The sequence below is a fragment of the Dermacentor variabilis genome, chromosome 9 (genome assembly GCF_050947875.1).
Source record: "Dermacentor variabilis isolate Ectoservices chromosome 9, ASM5094787v1, whole genome shotgun sequence".
Taxonomy (NCBI): Eukaryota; Metazoa; Arthropoda; class Arachnida; order Ixodida; family Ixodidae; genus Dermacentor; species Dermacentor variabilis.
The window spans coordinates 89,940,011-89,953,954 of record NC_134576.1 but is presented as its reverse complement, the minus strand read 5'-3'; the positions used below and the strand labels follow the sequence as shown (position 1 = coordinate 89,953,954).

The following is a 13,944-nucleotide window of genomic DNA, read 5'->3' as shown; positions in this document are numbered from 1 at the left end:
TCCAATCCAAATCTCTCTCTCTCTGGAGAGAGGTTCATTGAAGAGCAGCACATGCCCAGTACATGTCGCGCAGATCGCTAAAGCGTTGGTGTGAAAGGCGTTCTTTGAAAACCAGCACGTAACCAGTGCGCATTCATTCTCTTGGCACCCATTATCCTACATTGATGGTTTACCGGTTATCCGCCCCACGCATTACTTACATCGTCCAACTCCTTTTCATCTTATTTAATTACTCCTTGACCACTGAAAGAAAGAAGAGCACACCGCACCGGCCTCCTCCTATCGTTCTCTTTATAAGAGTGCGGACGGAGAGAGCGCTTCCATGAGGGGCGCCTTCATATTGCAAGTTGACGGAACACGCGAATGCCAGGTTCACAGTCCCAACGTGTTCGCCACGATGGGTGGGACGGCGCTCGGAGGCGGGAGCACAGCGGCGGCTGCGGCTGCCTCGCTGGCCTCCTTGCATGTCACGCTCAGGAAGATCTGTTCCAGCGACGCGTCCGCTATGAAGAAGTCCTGGAGCTTGTGGCGCCGCTTGATGCGCGCCATGCGCATGAACATCTCGCTCCACAACATGTTGACCCGCGACATCCGAAACTCCAGCAGGCCCTGCGACGCACGAAAAGGCAGTCCCATATGCTCTCCCGTGATGCGACATTAAGCGCGCGAAACCTTTTCGGCTGCTTTTGGTAACCCGGTGCCTCTAGTTTCCGTTTCAAGTGCGCACACGAGGATTGTAAAATATGGCTGTAACTCGAACTGACAACGGTCCGAAACCCCATTTTACTCGTTAAATAATATTGAATTGTAGAATTCCGTAGATAAGAAATACAGAAAGACTACTTTAAAGGAGAGTTTTAAATGCCTTTATATACAATATTAAGGTGTTGTTTCTCTCCTATACTTATATTTCCGTCAGCCGCGATCAGTCCTGAATGCAGAAATTCATGATGAGCGAACTCCGGTTGCTATCCAAGAATGCGTTTAACATGTTTTGGGAGGTTGTTATTTGTGGCGCTATGTTACACTATGCGTCATGGGTGCCACTCCCCTTCCACCATGCCTTACCCGTATGCGTGGACCAACTGATGCTACGATCTGCACTTTCTCGAGGAACAGCTCGAAGCCCCTTGCAATGTCTGCAACCACGTGCGATGAGCCGAGCTGCAGCGCTTCCAGTGAGAGAACCAGCACCTTCAACCACTGGCACAGCCTCTACACGACAGCGTCTTAAAAGGCTATTTGTCACGAGGAAAGAATGCGTGAAAGCTCACCTCGCCACCTTGCATCCGTGTGGTACCGTAAACTGGTATCAGGGCCCTTCAGTACTTTTTGCCTACATGACGGTACAGTTTTCATCATGTCGTGTTTGGTGGAAGCCCGCCTGGTCGGAATGATGACAAGTAAAAAAGGAAGGGGGCTGGACACCGAGCGAACAATTTTAAAGCGTTCTTACGTTTCAGCTCCCAACACTGGTGGTACCGTACTACCATGCGGTTTTTACCGCTGTGTTAGGTTCCTATCTTCCTATCTGTTAGTTCCTATCCGTTAGCTATATCTTCGGCATTGCCCACGAAGACTGTTCGGCAGTCATGAAAGAAGCGCGCTTAGTACCCAAAGAAAGCTTAACGCTTTTGAAAAAAGCCTTTGTGCGAGCTTTCGAAACTGGCGACGATGGTGGCGATGTAGGCTTATTTATTAGTTATACTGGACAGGAGTCAAGTTTAGCGCAACAACAGGACTTGGATACAAAAAGGAACGCTAAGTGTGTTTCGTCCCTTCATATGTTCATGTGCTGGTGCTTAGCTACACGAATTCGGCTCTGACACTAAAACTGAAGCCTCACTTCACCATGAGGGGTGACTGTAGGCACTACAGTTGACAAAGCGTACCTCGTAACTGTACGCCATCTCGGCTTCTGGGAAGACCTTGCACACTTCGCTGACCACGTCTTGCTGGTAGGAGAAGTCCTGCTTCTTGTCGGGGTACGTCTTGACAGTAATGGTGTACCCTTTGCCGAACTTCTCTTTCAGCTGACTCAGCGTGCCAAGGCACTGCAGTTTCCCAGCGTCCATGATGGCGATTCGGTTGCAGAGGAACTCGACGTCTGACAGGCTGCACAGTGCCACAGTGCGCGCGGAAACAAACGGTGGATACATGTAATGAAAACCAACGCACATCGTGTACCAAAGTTTAAAATTATTCAGAAAATCGGGCTGCCCGGCAGGGACGGCAAGACACAAACACCTCAACCGCGCGACTCACGCTATCCGCGGGTTACATTGGGTGTCTTTGATTATTCATCCACGACAATCCCGAAGTTCCCGAGACGGTATTTTCAGCCAATGAGCTTTGCGTATGCAGCTTCTCCGGCACTCTTTGCCAGTCCGCGACGAAAAATTTTAGGAGGCCACTGTCTCCGTGTTCAACCTACTTTGCTTGGCGAGGAAATGACCTTTCGAAAGAAGGCACAGAAGGCTTAAAAAGAAGGCGTAGAAAGAAGCTGTAGAAAGCTTCGCTTTATTACGAACATTATGCGCTTCGACGTGTACATTTGTTGCAGGGACGATACTTAAGCATCGCGTGTTCTTTCATAGTGTGATTCCGCAGAAAATGTACCCGGCCGCTGGTATATTTGTATTCGTATAGTAGAGGTAGAGACAGTTAGGCCGATTTGTTAAGCGGCTGCTGTACTGTGTTTGAGTCACTCGGCAAGCCAGCGCCAGCAGCCAGAGTCGGCCAAAGTCTGGGACGGTTCGCATCGAACGGTTCCCTTTAACAAAAGTAGAGATGTGTACAGGCATGCAGCGAGTCACGAAATGATGCAGAGACCGACAAGAGCCCGGGGAACGGACGCCATGTCATTCTTGTCAACGACGCGTGCTTAGTGAATACCCATAAATGGGCCTAATCGGCTTGCTCTGCCTTCAATGGTCGAATGTTTCGGGTGGGCTTAACAATCCAAGCTTTTTTCATTCGTGGGAACCACAAAAATCAGTTCCACGTGGTTAGGCCCTGCTGGAATGTTTGCCGATTGTTATCTGATTATCTGACTGATAGTAGGATATGTCGCACTCACGTGGAACCGTTATGAAGACTATCTTAAAGATGACCTGGAACAACTTCAAAATCCTGCATCTATAGGTTCATACAATCTTTCACGTCCTGCGACATCAGTGTATCATATCTGAAAGCGGAAGGCAATGATCACTTCTTTCTAATCATAGTCATATTGCAAGCCTCTGCCTTTTTACAGCTCAGTGCGTCGTGCACCTTGCATTGCACGCATCGCCCATCTACTTCATGGTTCCCGAACACGTTTCCACACAGCCACTTTTTCAGCCTCATTTTTCTTTCGGGCAGCGTCAGACTGCAACGGCCTTCGTCACCAAGTTGCCTCTATTGGCTGTGCATCGACGTTTCGGCAAAAGTGAACAAAATTTCCATTTCAATGAAGCAGCAACGTGTAAACCCGCCCCTTACATAATACCTTTGACATAGTCAGTCTGGACAAAATAAACTGAAACACTGAAGATGTTTACAGCTTGTTAATCTAAGGTGCGTCACTGCGTCATTCACATAAATTCTTATGCGAAACTGGTGCCAAAGGCACACCAACCCGTGAGAACTCAGCAGTATGGACATTTTGCTGACTCGCTGGAGCGCGCTGATGTAGTTCACGATGCGCTTGCGCGCGGTCGTGGAGATTGCAGCGTACGGTTCGTCCAGCAGTAGAATCCGGGGCAAACCGATCATCGAGACGCAGATGGAGAGTTTCCGTCGGCTTCCAGCACTGCGAAATTGAATTGTGCCAAAAACTTCATGATTGATTCGTTGATTCATTTATTGATTCATAGATCGGCTCACTCATTCGATCAATCAAGTGCGCAAACTGGTAGATGAATGCAGCCAAGTCAGTGAGTGAGTGAGTGAGTGAGTGAGTGAGTGAGTGAGTGAGTGAGTGAGTGAGTGAGTGAGTGAGTGAGTGAGTGAGTGAGTGAGTGAGTGAGTGAGTGAGTGAGTGAGTGAGTGAGTGAGTGAGTGAGTGAGTGAGTGAGTGAGTGAGTGAGTGAGTGAGTGAGTGAGTGAGTGAGTGAGTGAGTGAGTGAGTGAGTGAGTGAGTGAGTGAGTGACCATAATCAATGCAGCCAGAGAATGTTCTATGTTCACAAACAATGATAAACTTTGTTCGTAACTTGAATACCCTCGTGACAAAATAAGCATTCGTACGGGGACGGAAGGGCTCCAAAGTAAACCCTAGCTGTCGAGCTGGCAATTAGCTTGATGTGCGCCAATCATCTGGCGGTGATTTAGCGATGTTAGAGCAACCGACAACACACCTCTAATGTAAGTTTATAGTTGACACAAAATCGAAGCAACTAGATATTTTCAAGGTTCCTCATTGCGTAAACAAACACGATCGTCAAGCAATACCACCTCGTCGTATCAATCGTTTACATTCAACTTTCCTTCAAGCTGAAAAAAAAACAGACTTCAATGACTGTTTCTTTTCCTGCATTATATTACTGCGCATATCAGTCTGAAACACACATTATATGAGTACCACCCCATTTCTATAGTAGAAAACTCCTCAGCTCCTCAAGCAGCGAAAATTCCTGAAATATTTAAGCATCCCGGACGGGAGAGTTCAGGTTTCTCAGCACAAAACTGCAGTTTCTCTTCCGTGTGCTGCGGCTGCACAAACTCTTGCTTGCTGTCTTAGAGCAGCACGTATCCACCACGTGGCCTGCTGCTTTATATTTCACAACCATGTATAGCCGCAGCCCGCTTCTGTCGGTCACTGCGTATCATTCTGAGTACTAATCTAAATAATTCCTCCAGCTACGAACGGCGTGTCATCAACGTCACGAGCCTTGCCTCGGTGACGCGGGCGATTAATCTCTCACTCACACACACGCCACCATGAAGTCCCATTTCCGAGCTCATGACTGCTTTAACGAATGTAACTAGATTTCAATCCTCAGCCTAGCTTCGCTTCACGTAATCGCTACAAAGCGGCAAAGGTGCAGCGCAAGGCAATGCCACTGCGACAGGCCGATCCCCTAGTGGTGACATGCCTCGCGATGATCAAGAGCTTCGGCGCCACAGGACATACGCAAATGAAAGAGTGGCGATGTGGGCTCGCCGGTTATTCATCTTGGGAAGAGCCGGTTGTGGTACAGAGAAGGCACGGAGATAAGAGAAGACACACGAAACACAAGCACGCGGCGCTACTTTCCACAAAAGCTGGCTCTTGAATGTAGCTCATGGTATATGTAATTTCACGTGTCTTTTCTTGTAGCTGTGTGTTTTATGTGCTACAACTTGCTCTTTCCAAGGTAACGTTATGCTTTGTGGTTGATCTGGTTCTCGGATGGCGGCTATACTCAATAACCGCTCCTTACAACGGATGAACAGAAGACGTCCAGCCCTTTTAAGGGATTGTAACTTATGCTGACGGTAAACCAAAAAGTGTATTACTTGACTGATTTGATTATACGTGATTCGAGGGCCTTAAGGTCCTAAAGCTAAAATGCGGATATGAGAAAGACTAGAGTGTAAGAAATCCGGGTTAATTTTGAGCACTTATATTTACTTACCGTGCTCGTAAATCTTAGTGCAAGGGCGGTCTTTGTTTTGTTTTCTTTTCATATTTAGCCCGCACGAAATAGAGCCGACGTGGTAGGGAATAAAGAAGTGACCTTGGGCTCGGCAGCAGAATGCCATAAAATAAAAGATACCCGCTCAGAAAGTTATGTAAGAGCCACCAAGCCTTAAATTATTGTTTTAAGAAACGCCAGGCGTTTTTGCAGCGCACAAGCTCTAGCGCTTCTTTGCCCTCTGCTGCATGGAACTCTGCGGGTAATCTTGGGTCTCAATGCACATCGCTGAAGTAAAAAGTACATTGTACATTATTTTGTGTTCAATATACTCGGTTGTCAGTCAGCGTCGAATGCCTGTCGACAATCAGTCAAGAGACTCAGAGCAAAGCTTAAAAAAAAAAGCTGTTGAACAACTTGGTTTCAGAATCGACGTCGACGATTGCAGGGACAATGGGTTGGGAACGTTCGAGCAGTGAAACTGTCGAATCGAATTGAATATGAACGTTTGAGAAAAACGACCCCCCAACATTCCATCAAATATAGAATATTTTCTCACTTTTAAAGCAACTTGCAATGTTGAGATTGTGCGGAGTTAGGTAAAAAGTTAAATCAGGCTTATACACATTGGCACATGCATGTAGTGCCGAACATGCGGAGAATTCGTAAACTACTGTCAGATATCTGGTAAAAACTGGCGATGACAATAATTAAACATGGAAACAAGACGTTACCGGATGTATGGTCGTCAGCAGTATGAAAGGGAACAGCATTTTTTTTAAAGCGACGTAAACTACTCAGGCGTGCGTCCTACTCTATAAACTTCACTTCTAATAAACAGTTTTCCTGTTCAACATTTACGCTCATTGAACAATTTTATGAAGGCCATTTGTGTTTAGCCTTAGGGGCGTCGGAAAAAATTGGTGTTCCCTTTCACATTGGTGGCGGCTGTACGTGCATAGTTGCGTTCGTTAAAGTAGAAAAATGGGACACCTATACAGCACCGCACATTACTTTACACGCACGCAAACATGGTGAGATCGACTGGATAACAAATGAGAACAAATTCATACGTAGGCTGACTAAAAGATTGCCATTCTTCGAATGAGTGCAAATACTGAGCACAAGTGATGTACTCCGTGCGTCCGCCCAAGTTAACTGGTGCCGCCTGCTCTACGACCCCAGCGATCCTGCTGCAGAAACATTCGGAACAGTCATCACATTCATCGTTCAGTTTCCCTCGTGACACGAATAATTGTTTTTATTTCTTCGTAACTAGAGCGAAGCGAATACTCGACATCTTAGAGCGCATTCGCGAATTGAACTGAAATTCCGTAGCAGAGACTGTTCGATCCGCATTCAAAATTTTGAATAGTCGGACACTGCGGTGGACTGTGGACATCTCGGAGTGCACTGCGACATCTCGGAGTGGGTCCTCCGTGACAGACTAGAAGAAGAGCGCTGTTTAAGCAGCTGCCAGTGGCGACGTATATTGGCGCTACCGGTTTCGTTGGGAGCTCCGCACGCTTTAGACAGCAATGAGAGCCGACGTCTTATGTACAACTTTTATGCCGTGCTTCATTGTCTTACTGCGCATAACAAACGTGAGTTGACCGGCAGGATTTTCACGATCAACATAGCGTGCTATAAAAGCCGGTTCCCAGTGCCCTGAAATTTCGCAATACCGACCGATAGAACTGCCGACAGACGTGAAACCGCCGTGGGCTGCTTCCTTTTAAAACCCTGCGCACAACGAAACGGCGTGTACCTGTATGTGCTGACGAGGTAGTCGGCTATCTCCTGCAGGCGGAAGACGTAAAGCAGCGCTCTCAGGTACTCGGTTGTCATGGGAACGCCTCGGAGGCGTCCGAAGAGCTGCAGCGTCTCGACGCCCGTCAGCATGTCCAGCAGGCCGTCTCTTTGCGGACAGTAGCCCATGTAGCGCCAACACTGCGACGGGAGCGCGGGTAACGATTCCGTGATGCGACGTCACTAGAGTCCCCGCCATTCTTAACCGTTTGCAGTTGGTCAGGCTATACCGGAGCCGTGGATGGCTGTAGCAATGCTGGTACGTCGATTTCTTGTAATGCTTTGTACAGCTACTACACCCACGAAAGATTACCTTTTGTCACGTGAGTGGTGTCGTCGACGAAAAACTATAAAACGACTCCAGGTTAACCGTTATGACGCTCCCAAGGCTGTACACCGACCATTAAGTAGGTTATAATAGGTCACTGCAGTGTTTCTTTATTGTGGTCTCAGGTTAAACTCCGCCTCAAAAGGTGTCACTGTCAGCGTTGCAGCTGCCTTACAGCTCTCCTTTATTGCGGTATTCCGCAAACGCTAATACGTTTACGGATACGCTGAGACTCTCTACTGTTTACGCCTTTGCGTCAAAAGTCGACAGGTGACAGCGTGTGTTACTCAAGCTGTCTGCGCCTCGACTTATGCGGCCATCATTTACGACACCACAAACTGCACTCGACAAGAGGCTAAAACAGAGTTCGTGCCCCTTGAAGGGAAAACACATTCAGCTCTAAGAACCGAAGCTGTGACCAGAGTGCGGGCTCTGACTACTGAGATAACCAGGCTGTTAGCGGCAAGACGCAGCGCCTAGGACCAGTAGCTTGGTACCATAGGTACAGGCTACCAATGGAGAGAGACCTGGCGAACATCACCCCACCCTGGCTGACGTGTAACACGTTCAGCAGAATGCAGCAAGAATTTCTTTTTTTCAAATGGAAGCCGCATGGGCTTGTATTTCAAAGCCGGACCTACTAGTTTATCACCTGAGCAATCCTCCACATCTGCAGCTTCGTCCTTATCTACAACAATAAAACTATACTGTCAAGTGATGCGTAACTGCTTATTCCGTCATCAAGGTCGCCACAACTAAACAACGCTGTCCTCGTAACCCACATCTTGTTAGGACGACGCCGTTTTAGATTTGATTTTTCTAACACAACCACGCAAATCAAGTGTCTCGCCAAATTTATAAGTGTTCTAGAGTTTCTGCATTCGAAAATTATTGTTGTAATTTAAATTAAATCTTTGGAGAGCGCAGCTGCCAGAAGAATGCCTAAACAAGTCAAGAAATAAAACGCGGGCTCTGAACCGTGCACTGTGTGTTTGTCAATAGACTAGCCCTGCTAAATAAATAAATAAATAAATAAAGCAAACACAAGCACCCATATGCTGATGAATGGTCTAGCATAGCTCTAGTTCACCGATTCGCCCAGCGTGCGGTCAGGTTTAAGACATAACCCTAGTTGTGAAATTGTCAGTGCCACTGGTCATCCGACAGCATCTTTGCACCATATGCAGCCTCCTAGAGCGCTATATTTGTCACCAAACAAACATTGCTACTCTTTGTTCTCGGTATTCAGTCGTTGAATACGGTACTTTTTCCATTAATATTACAAAAAAGCGTTTATGCACATTACAGTGTTTCTTTAAAATCATCACATATCCTCCTGGGACCCTAAGACGGCTGAAGGGCAATCCCTTTTCAAGTCGGTTCTTGTTTCCCAGATGTATGCTACGAATGTGATAACTTCTTCTTTGTTAGTTAAAAAAGCGCAGTTTCGGCCGAAAGGGGAAGCAACGATTGCAAAAGCAGATCAGCAGACAGCTCTGTGAAGTAAGGGTAGTAGTTTTATCGGCCGTATAAACTTGTAAACATTCACTTACTAGCTAAATTAACAAGCAGGTTGCGATGGGCGCACTAGCAATCATGAACACAACTCACTCGCTGACACACTCGCTGATCTCACACTCGCTGATCTCACACTCGCTGTCAAAACGCTGGAGTGAGGAACCGCGCCAGCAGCAGTAAACGAAGGGACCTTCGCGCAGCGAGAAGCGAACTAAATGGCAAGAACACAGCGCACACGGATCTACCAGCTCTCGGCGCACTCTGTCCCTATCCCAGATCGCTTTCAAAATGCGGCCAACGCGGCTGCACCATACGCAACTGCCGCCATAGCAGAACGACCCCCCCCCCCCCGCGCGCCTCCGTGCCTTGGGCGCGATGGAAGACGGCGCGCATACTGCCCGCTTGCCTCCCTTGGGCGCGCACGTGATTTAGCTACCATTCACGGCTCAACCTCGCACGCTTTCGCTGGCACATACAGCATATATGGCACATGAAGATGATGTTATCGCACTTGGAGGTTATGCGCAACATCACGGCAACGACAATGACGCAAATACGCTTGGATCGAGTGCCGGTAAACTTGCTATTATAATAAAAAAAGAACACTCAAATACTGAAAGAAGCGTTTACATGTACGTAGAGAAAGTAACCGTCTCCTGCGGTTTCATATCGTTAAAAAAGCATTTTCTTTGTCTAAAAACAAAGACGAAGGTGTTACGTGTGTTGGTTGGCACGTTGACGCTACACACTGGATATTTGTGTCAACCCAGCTGTGGTATTTAAAACGCACTTCACGAGTGCTAGTCGTCGCGTGCGACGACAAAAGAATGTTAGCATAATTATCGATTTTCGTGAAAACTCCGGCCCGACAGGGTGCCTAAGACCACACCTACATATATTCAACCCCGCATTTAGCAGGGGTCAGTATGTTACGTAACCGCTTCGTAGATAACCTTGAAAAGGATCTAATGCAAAGAACGTTATAATGTACAGGGGGTCACACTAGAATATTGCGCTGTAGTCAAAGGGAGAAAAGACCAGAATGTCGACGATCACCATAAAAAAGCAACAAAAAAATAATGGTGCAATGTCGCCAACAGTGGGCGTGGCAAAATAAAGTGCTGATTTTGTGAACCTGAGCCAAGGCGCTCACCTTCTGCCTCTCGCGGACGATGGAGAAGTTGGAAATGACGGCGTCGCCTTGGTGTGGCAGAATTTCGCCCGTGAGCAGGCGGAAGGTGGTCGTCTTTCCCGCACCGTTGACGCCGAGCAGGCCGAAACACTCGCCGGCCCGCACGGTGAAGGTCAGCCCCTGCAGATAAACCCTTTACGTGAAGACGGATCTGCACTGTAGAATCATTCACACTCCTAAACAGAATGAGGGTGTAGAGTTCACATTAATCTTCACACATATTTACAGTTAAGAAAGTAATGCTGCGAGTTCAGATCGATTTGCAGCCCTAATGTACAGGTAAGAATGTAAGGGGGAGAGTTTAGATCGATTTGCAGCCCTATTCACTTTTATGGGCGCAATTTATTCTACAGTGTATGATGCCCAGATCAGAATGATACGCACATCGTTTCTTTTGGTAGATACCCCAGACGGGGTATTCGCAGTGGCTGCGAACACACAGTGCAGTTGTCCTCTTACGGACCCATTTCAACTCGCAACAGCATAGAAGTTGTAGCTGTACGATAGCTGGAGTGTGTCTTCCGTGATGCACATAAAAAACACCCGTGCTTGCAGTTTGCGGCGGCTGCTGCTGTTCGGTGGCCATCACCCGTACCGACCTTAACACTTATAGTTCCTGAACGCAAAAAACCAGTTCTAACTTCCCGCGTTATTTCCACGACGTACGTCGTGGCCGTCCTGCTGCGTTATCTCTGACGTTCACGATTTCCTGAACCCAAATTTTTCTTCATTCGTTCTTAAATACCCAAACGCCATGATTGCTGAAAACTTGGGGATGCCACTGCGTATAGACTACTACATCACTTAATGGGACGGCGTATATTTTTGCAATATTCATTAGATTTTTTCGCGTCGTATGACTGCATCGAGTACTAGGGAATCGCTAGGGAACCGAATCGCTCACTAGGGAACCGAATACTAGGGAACCGAATCGCTTACTTAAGAAAACGGAACGAATTTGTCTCACTAGCACTATATAGTATTTCAACAATCAGGATGCAGATGCCCCATCGACCCTCTAGGGTCTATATGCAAAATTCTCTCTCCCTACTTGGCTAGTAAAACAAAAACGCTTGAATTTTTTGTATGGTATGTATAAATAGAGCGCTCACAAGTACTTTGCAACTAATTTCTCTTCTATACAACACGCAGTTTTTTTTATAAATTCGGACACTTGTCTCACTCGCCTTCTAGGGTTTGAATGAGAAAAAAATTGCATGTAACCAGCTCCCTCGTAATATGCACCGAAATACGTCGGGCAAAGTGGTACAGCGAAGAACAGACAGAAAAAAAAGATAGTGCGCACATCTCACCCGGGCGTGGAGCACCACCGGCATCGGAGCCTTTTCTGCACGTGCGTGTTTATTCATGTGCATTCCGTAGGGCAAGTATTGCGATCTCGCTGTTACCTCAAAATAAAAAATGGGCGCTTATTACTAAGAAAATATATAAGTATAAATGCAGGAATAGGAAATAACTTATCGGGCATCTTGAGAACTTTATTCATCAGCAAATGTGGGCCATATCCGGGAAACAATCCAACAATGAATAAATATATTTCTTTTCTGGCTCTTACATGCTTGTCGCCAGTTAGTCCGCACTCCCAAAACTAGCCTCACATAAAGTGTTGAAGCCTACAGAAAGAAGGCAGTAACAAACAAAGCGGATGAATATGTGTCTTTGCCGGTGAGAAGCTTTTCTGCGTACATCACAAAGTGGGACGCGTGAGTCCCATTGTCCTGCAGAGGGTTATAGAAGCCCTGGAATGTAACCATCACGTAATACGGACACGGGTGTCTTACAACTATAGAAGCTAATGCACGGTCCTACAGTCGACCACCTGTGTATGAAAATGGTTATATACTGGAGTTCTGTGTTTGTGTGATACGATGTGACTGTGCCTAAAAAAAATAGAAATTCTTCGCAGAGAAGCCGAAGACGGCTGGCCCCACAAAGAGGAAACAAAAAACAGCGCATATGTAGCGCGCCAGAATTTACCTGAAGCACAGGAACGCTGTCGAGGTAGCCGTAGGCCTTGTAGAGGCGATTCACTATCATGAAAGGTCGCGATGAAGTGGCCGGCAGGTCACCGTTTGCCAGGGCCGCCACCAGCTGATTCTCAAGCACCACATCCATGTCCTCCTCCTTGCGTGGATAAGTCGCAGGAGGAATACGTGAGGTCAGAGCGACGCTAACAAAAGGCGTGCCACACGCAACGAAGCGCGTCAGTAAATCTTATCGTGCAAAAAGATTGCAACAACTTCCACGGCACAGTAAACAGGTGCGACCGCATTTGGTTTACGCACGGAGCGTGGTGAAGGCAGAGCCTAAACAGCAAGGACGTCACAGTAAATGACACAGGAAGCGTATAGTCGAGATACGTGGCCGCTCAGGTTCGACCGCAATCTTCGCTGCAATTTTCTAAAACTCTTTTAGTGGAAAGTTCTCCGCAGCGATTACGGAGGAAACTTGTCTAAAGCAACAGCGTTCACGATCAGCAATATATTTAGTGAGAATAAATAAAGTCGCCGTTTAGTCGGAAAGTCGAAGCAGCGATTGCATAGCAATTATACAGCAAGTTGAAGTAAGGATAGTAGATTGATCGGCCGTATAAACTTGTAAACGTTCGCTTACAAAATAAATTGACAAGCATGGTGTAACGCGCACACGAGCAAACATGAACACATGTTACTCGATGGCCGCAGACAGTCGCCATAAAGACTCTAGCGCCAGGCAGCGTAGCAGAAGAGCGAGCGAACTAACCTTCGTGCTACCTCTAGGTTCAACGCGAACTAAGCGTGAAAACAAAGCGCGCACGAAGCTATCAGCACTCTGCGCACTCTCTCCTCATGGCAGGTTGCTTTCAAGATAGGGCCCGCGTGGCCGCCGCCGGAGTAGAACGCACTCCTCGCTTCCACCCCCCCCCTCTCCGTGGTGCTTGCGCACGATGGAAGGCGGCGCGCTTCCTCTCGGTCTTCCTCCCTTGCGCGCGCAAGATGGATCAGCCGTCGTCAACTCACCCTAGCTCGCGTTCACTCGCACATACAGCGTACGGCGCGCACCCACGACGTTATCGCACTTGGACTTTATACGGAACATAAGGGCGACAATCACGGTGGAACTGTGCATGCAGTGGCCGTATAATTGCTATGGCAATAAAACATATTGGGACGGATTCTAGTCTCAAGTTTCTTACCTAATAAACATTTCGTAAGCACTGACGCATCTGTCTTGCTGAATTTCAGCAGCGGTGGTAAAGTGACTATTTGGGAGAGTTATTTCAGTATTCCATTTAATTACCGAGATCGATATCACTTACAATAGCAGATTCGAAGCACTTGTTCGAATCTACGCATAGCGAAGCTGTTCTGAAGCGGTTTGAAGCGTGCAAATAGATGATATACAACTCACGGCAACGAGAACAATAGTGTTTACTTTCGCCTTATGGAACATGTAATGTTCTGCAATATGTGCCTTTAGCCGCTGCAAAGTCCCTA

The 13,944-nt window shown here is 47.2% G+C and overlaps 1 protein-coding gene across 1 annotated transcript in view; it reads right to left on the bottom strand.

Moving 5' to 3' along the window:
* Nucleotides 1–247: 247 nt before the first annotated feature.
* Nucleotides 248–13,944, bottom strand: part of LOC142557111 (phospholipid-transporting ATPase ABCA3-like) — a 103,850-nt gene continuing 90,153 nt past the window's right edge. Inside the window, exons 22-27 of the mRNA XM_075668725.1 lie at nucleotides 12,446–12,592; nucleotides 10,409–10,567; nucleotides 7,369–7,550; nucleotides 3,620–3,793; nucleotides 1,893–2,115; nucleotides 248–609 (exon numbers count right to left, since the gene is read on the bottom strand). Coding sequence (XP_075524840.1) covers nucleotides 373–609; nucleotides 1,893–2,115; nucleotides 3,620–3,793; nucleotides 7,369–7,550; nucleotides 10,409–10,567; nucleotides 12,446–12,592 — 1,122 coding nt within the window. The 3' untranslated portion in view covers nucleotides 248–372. The remainder of the gene's footprint in view (nucleotides 610–1,892; nucleotides 2,116–3,619; nucleotides 3,794–7,368; nucleotides 7,551–10,408; nucleotides 10,568–12,445; nucleotides 12,593–13,944) is intronic.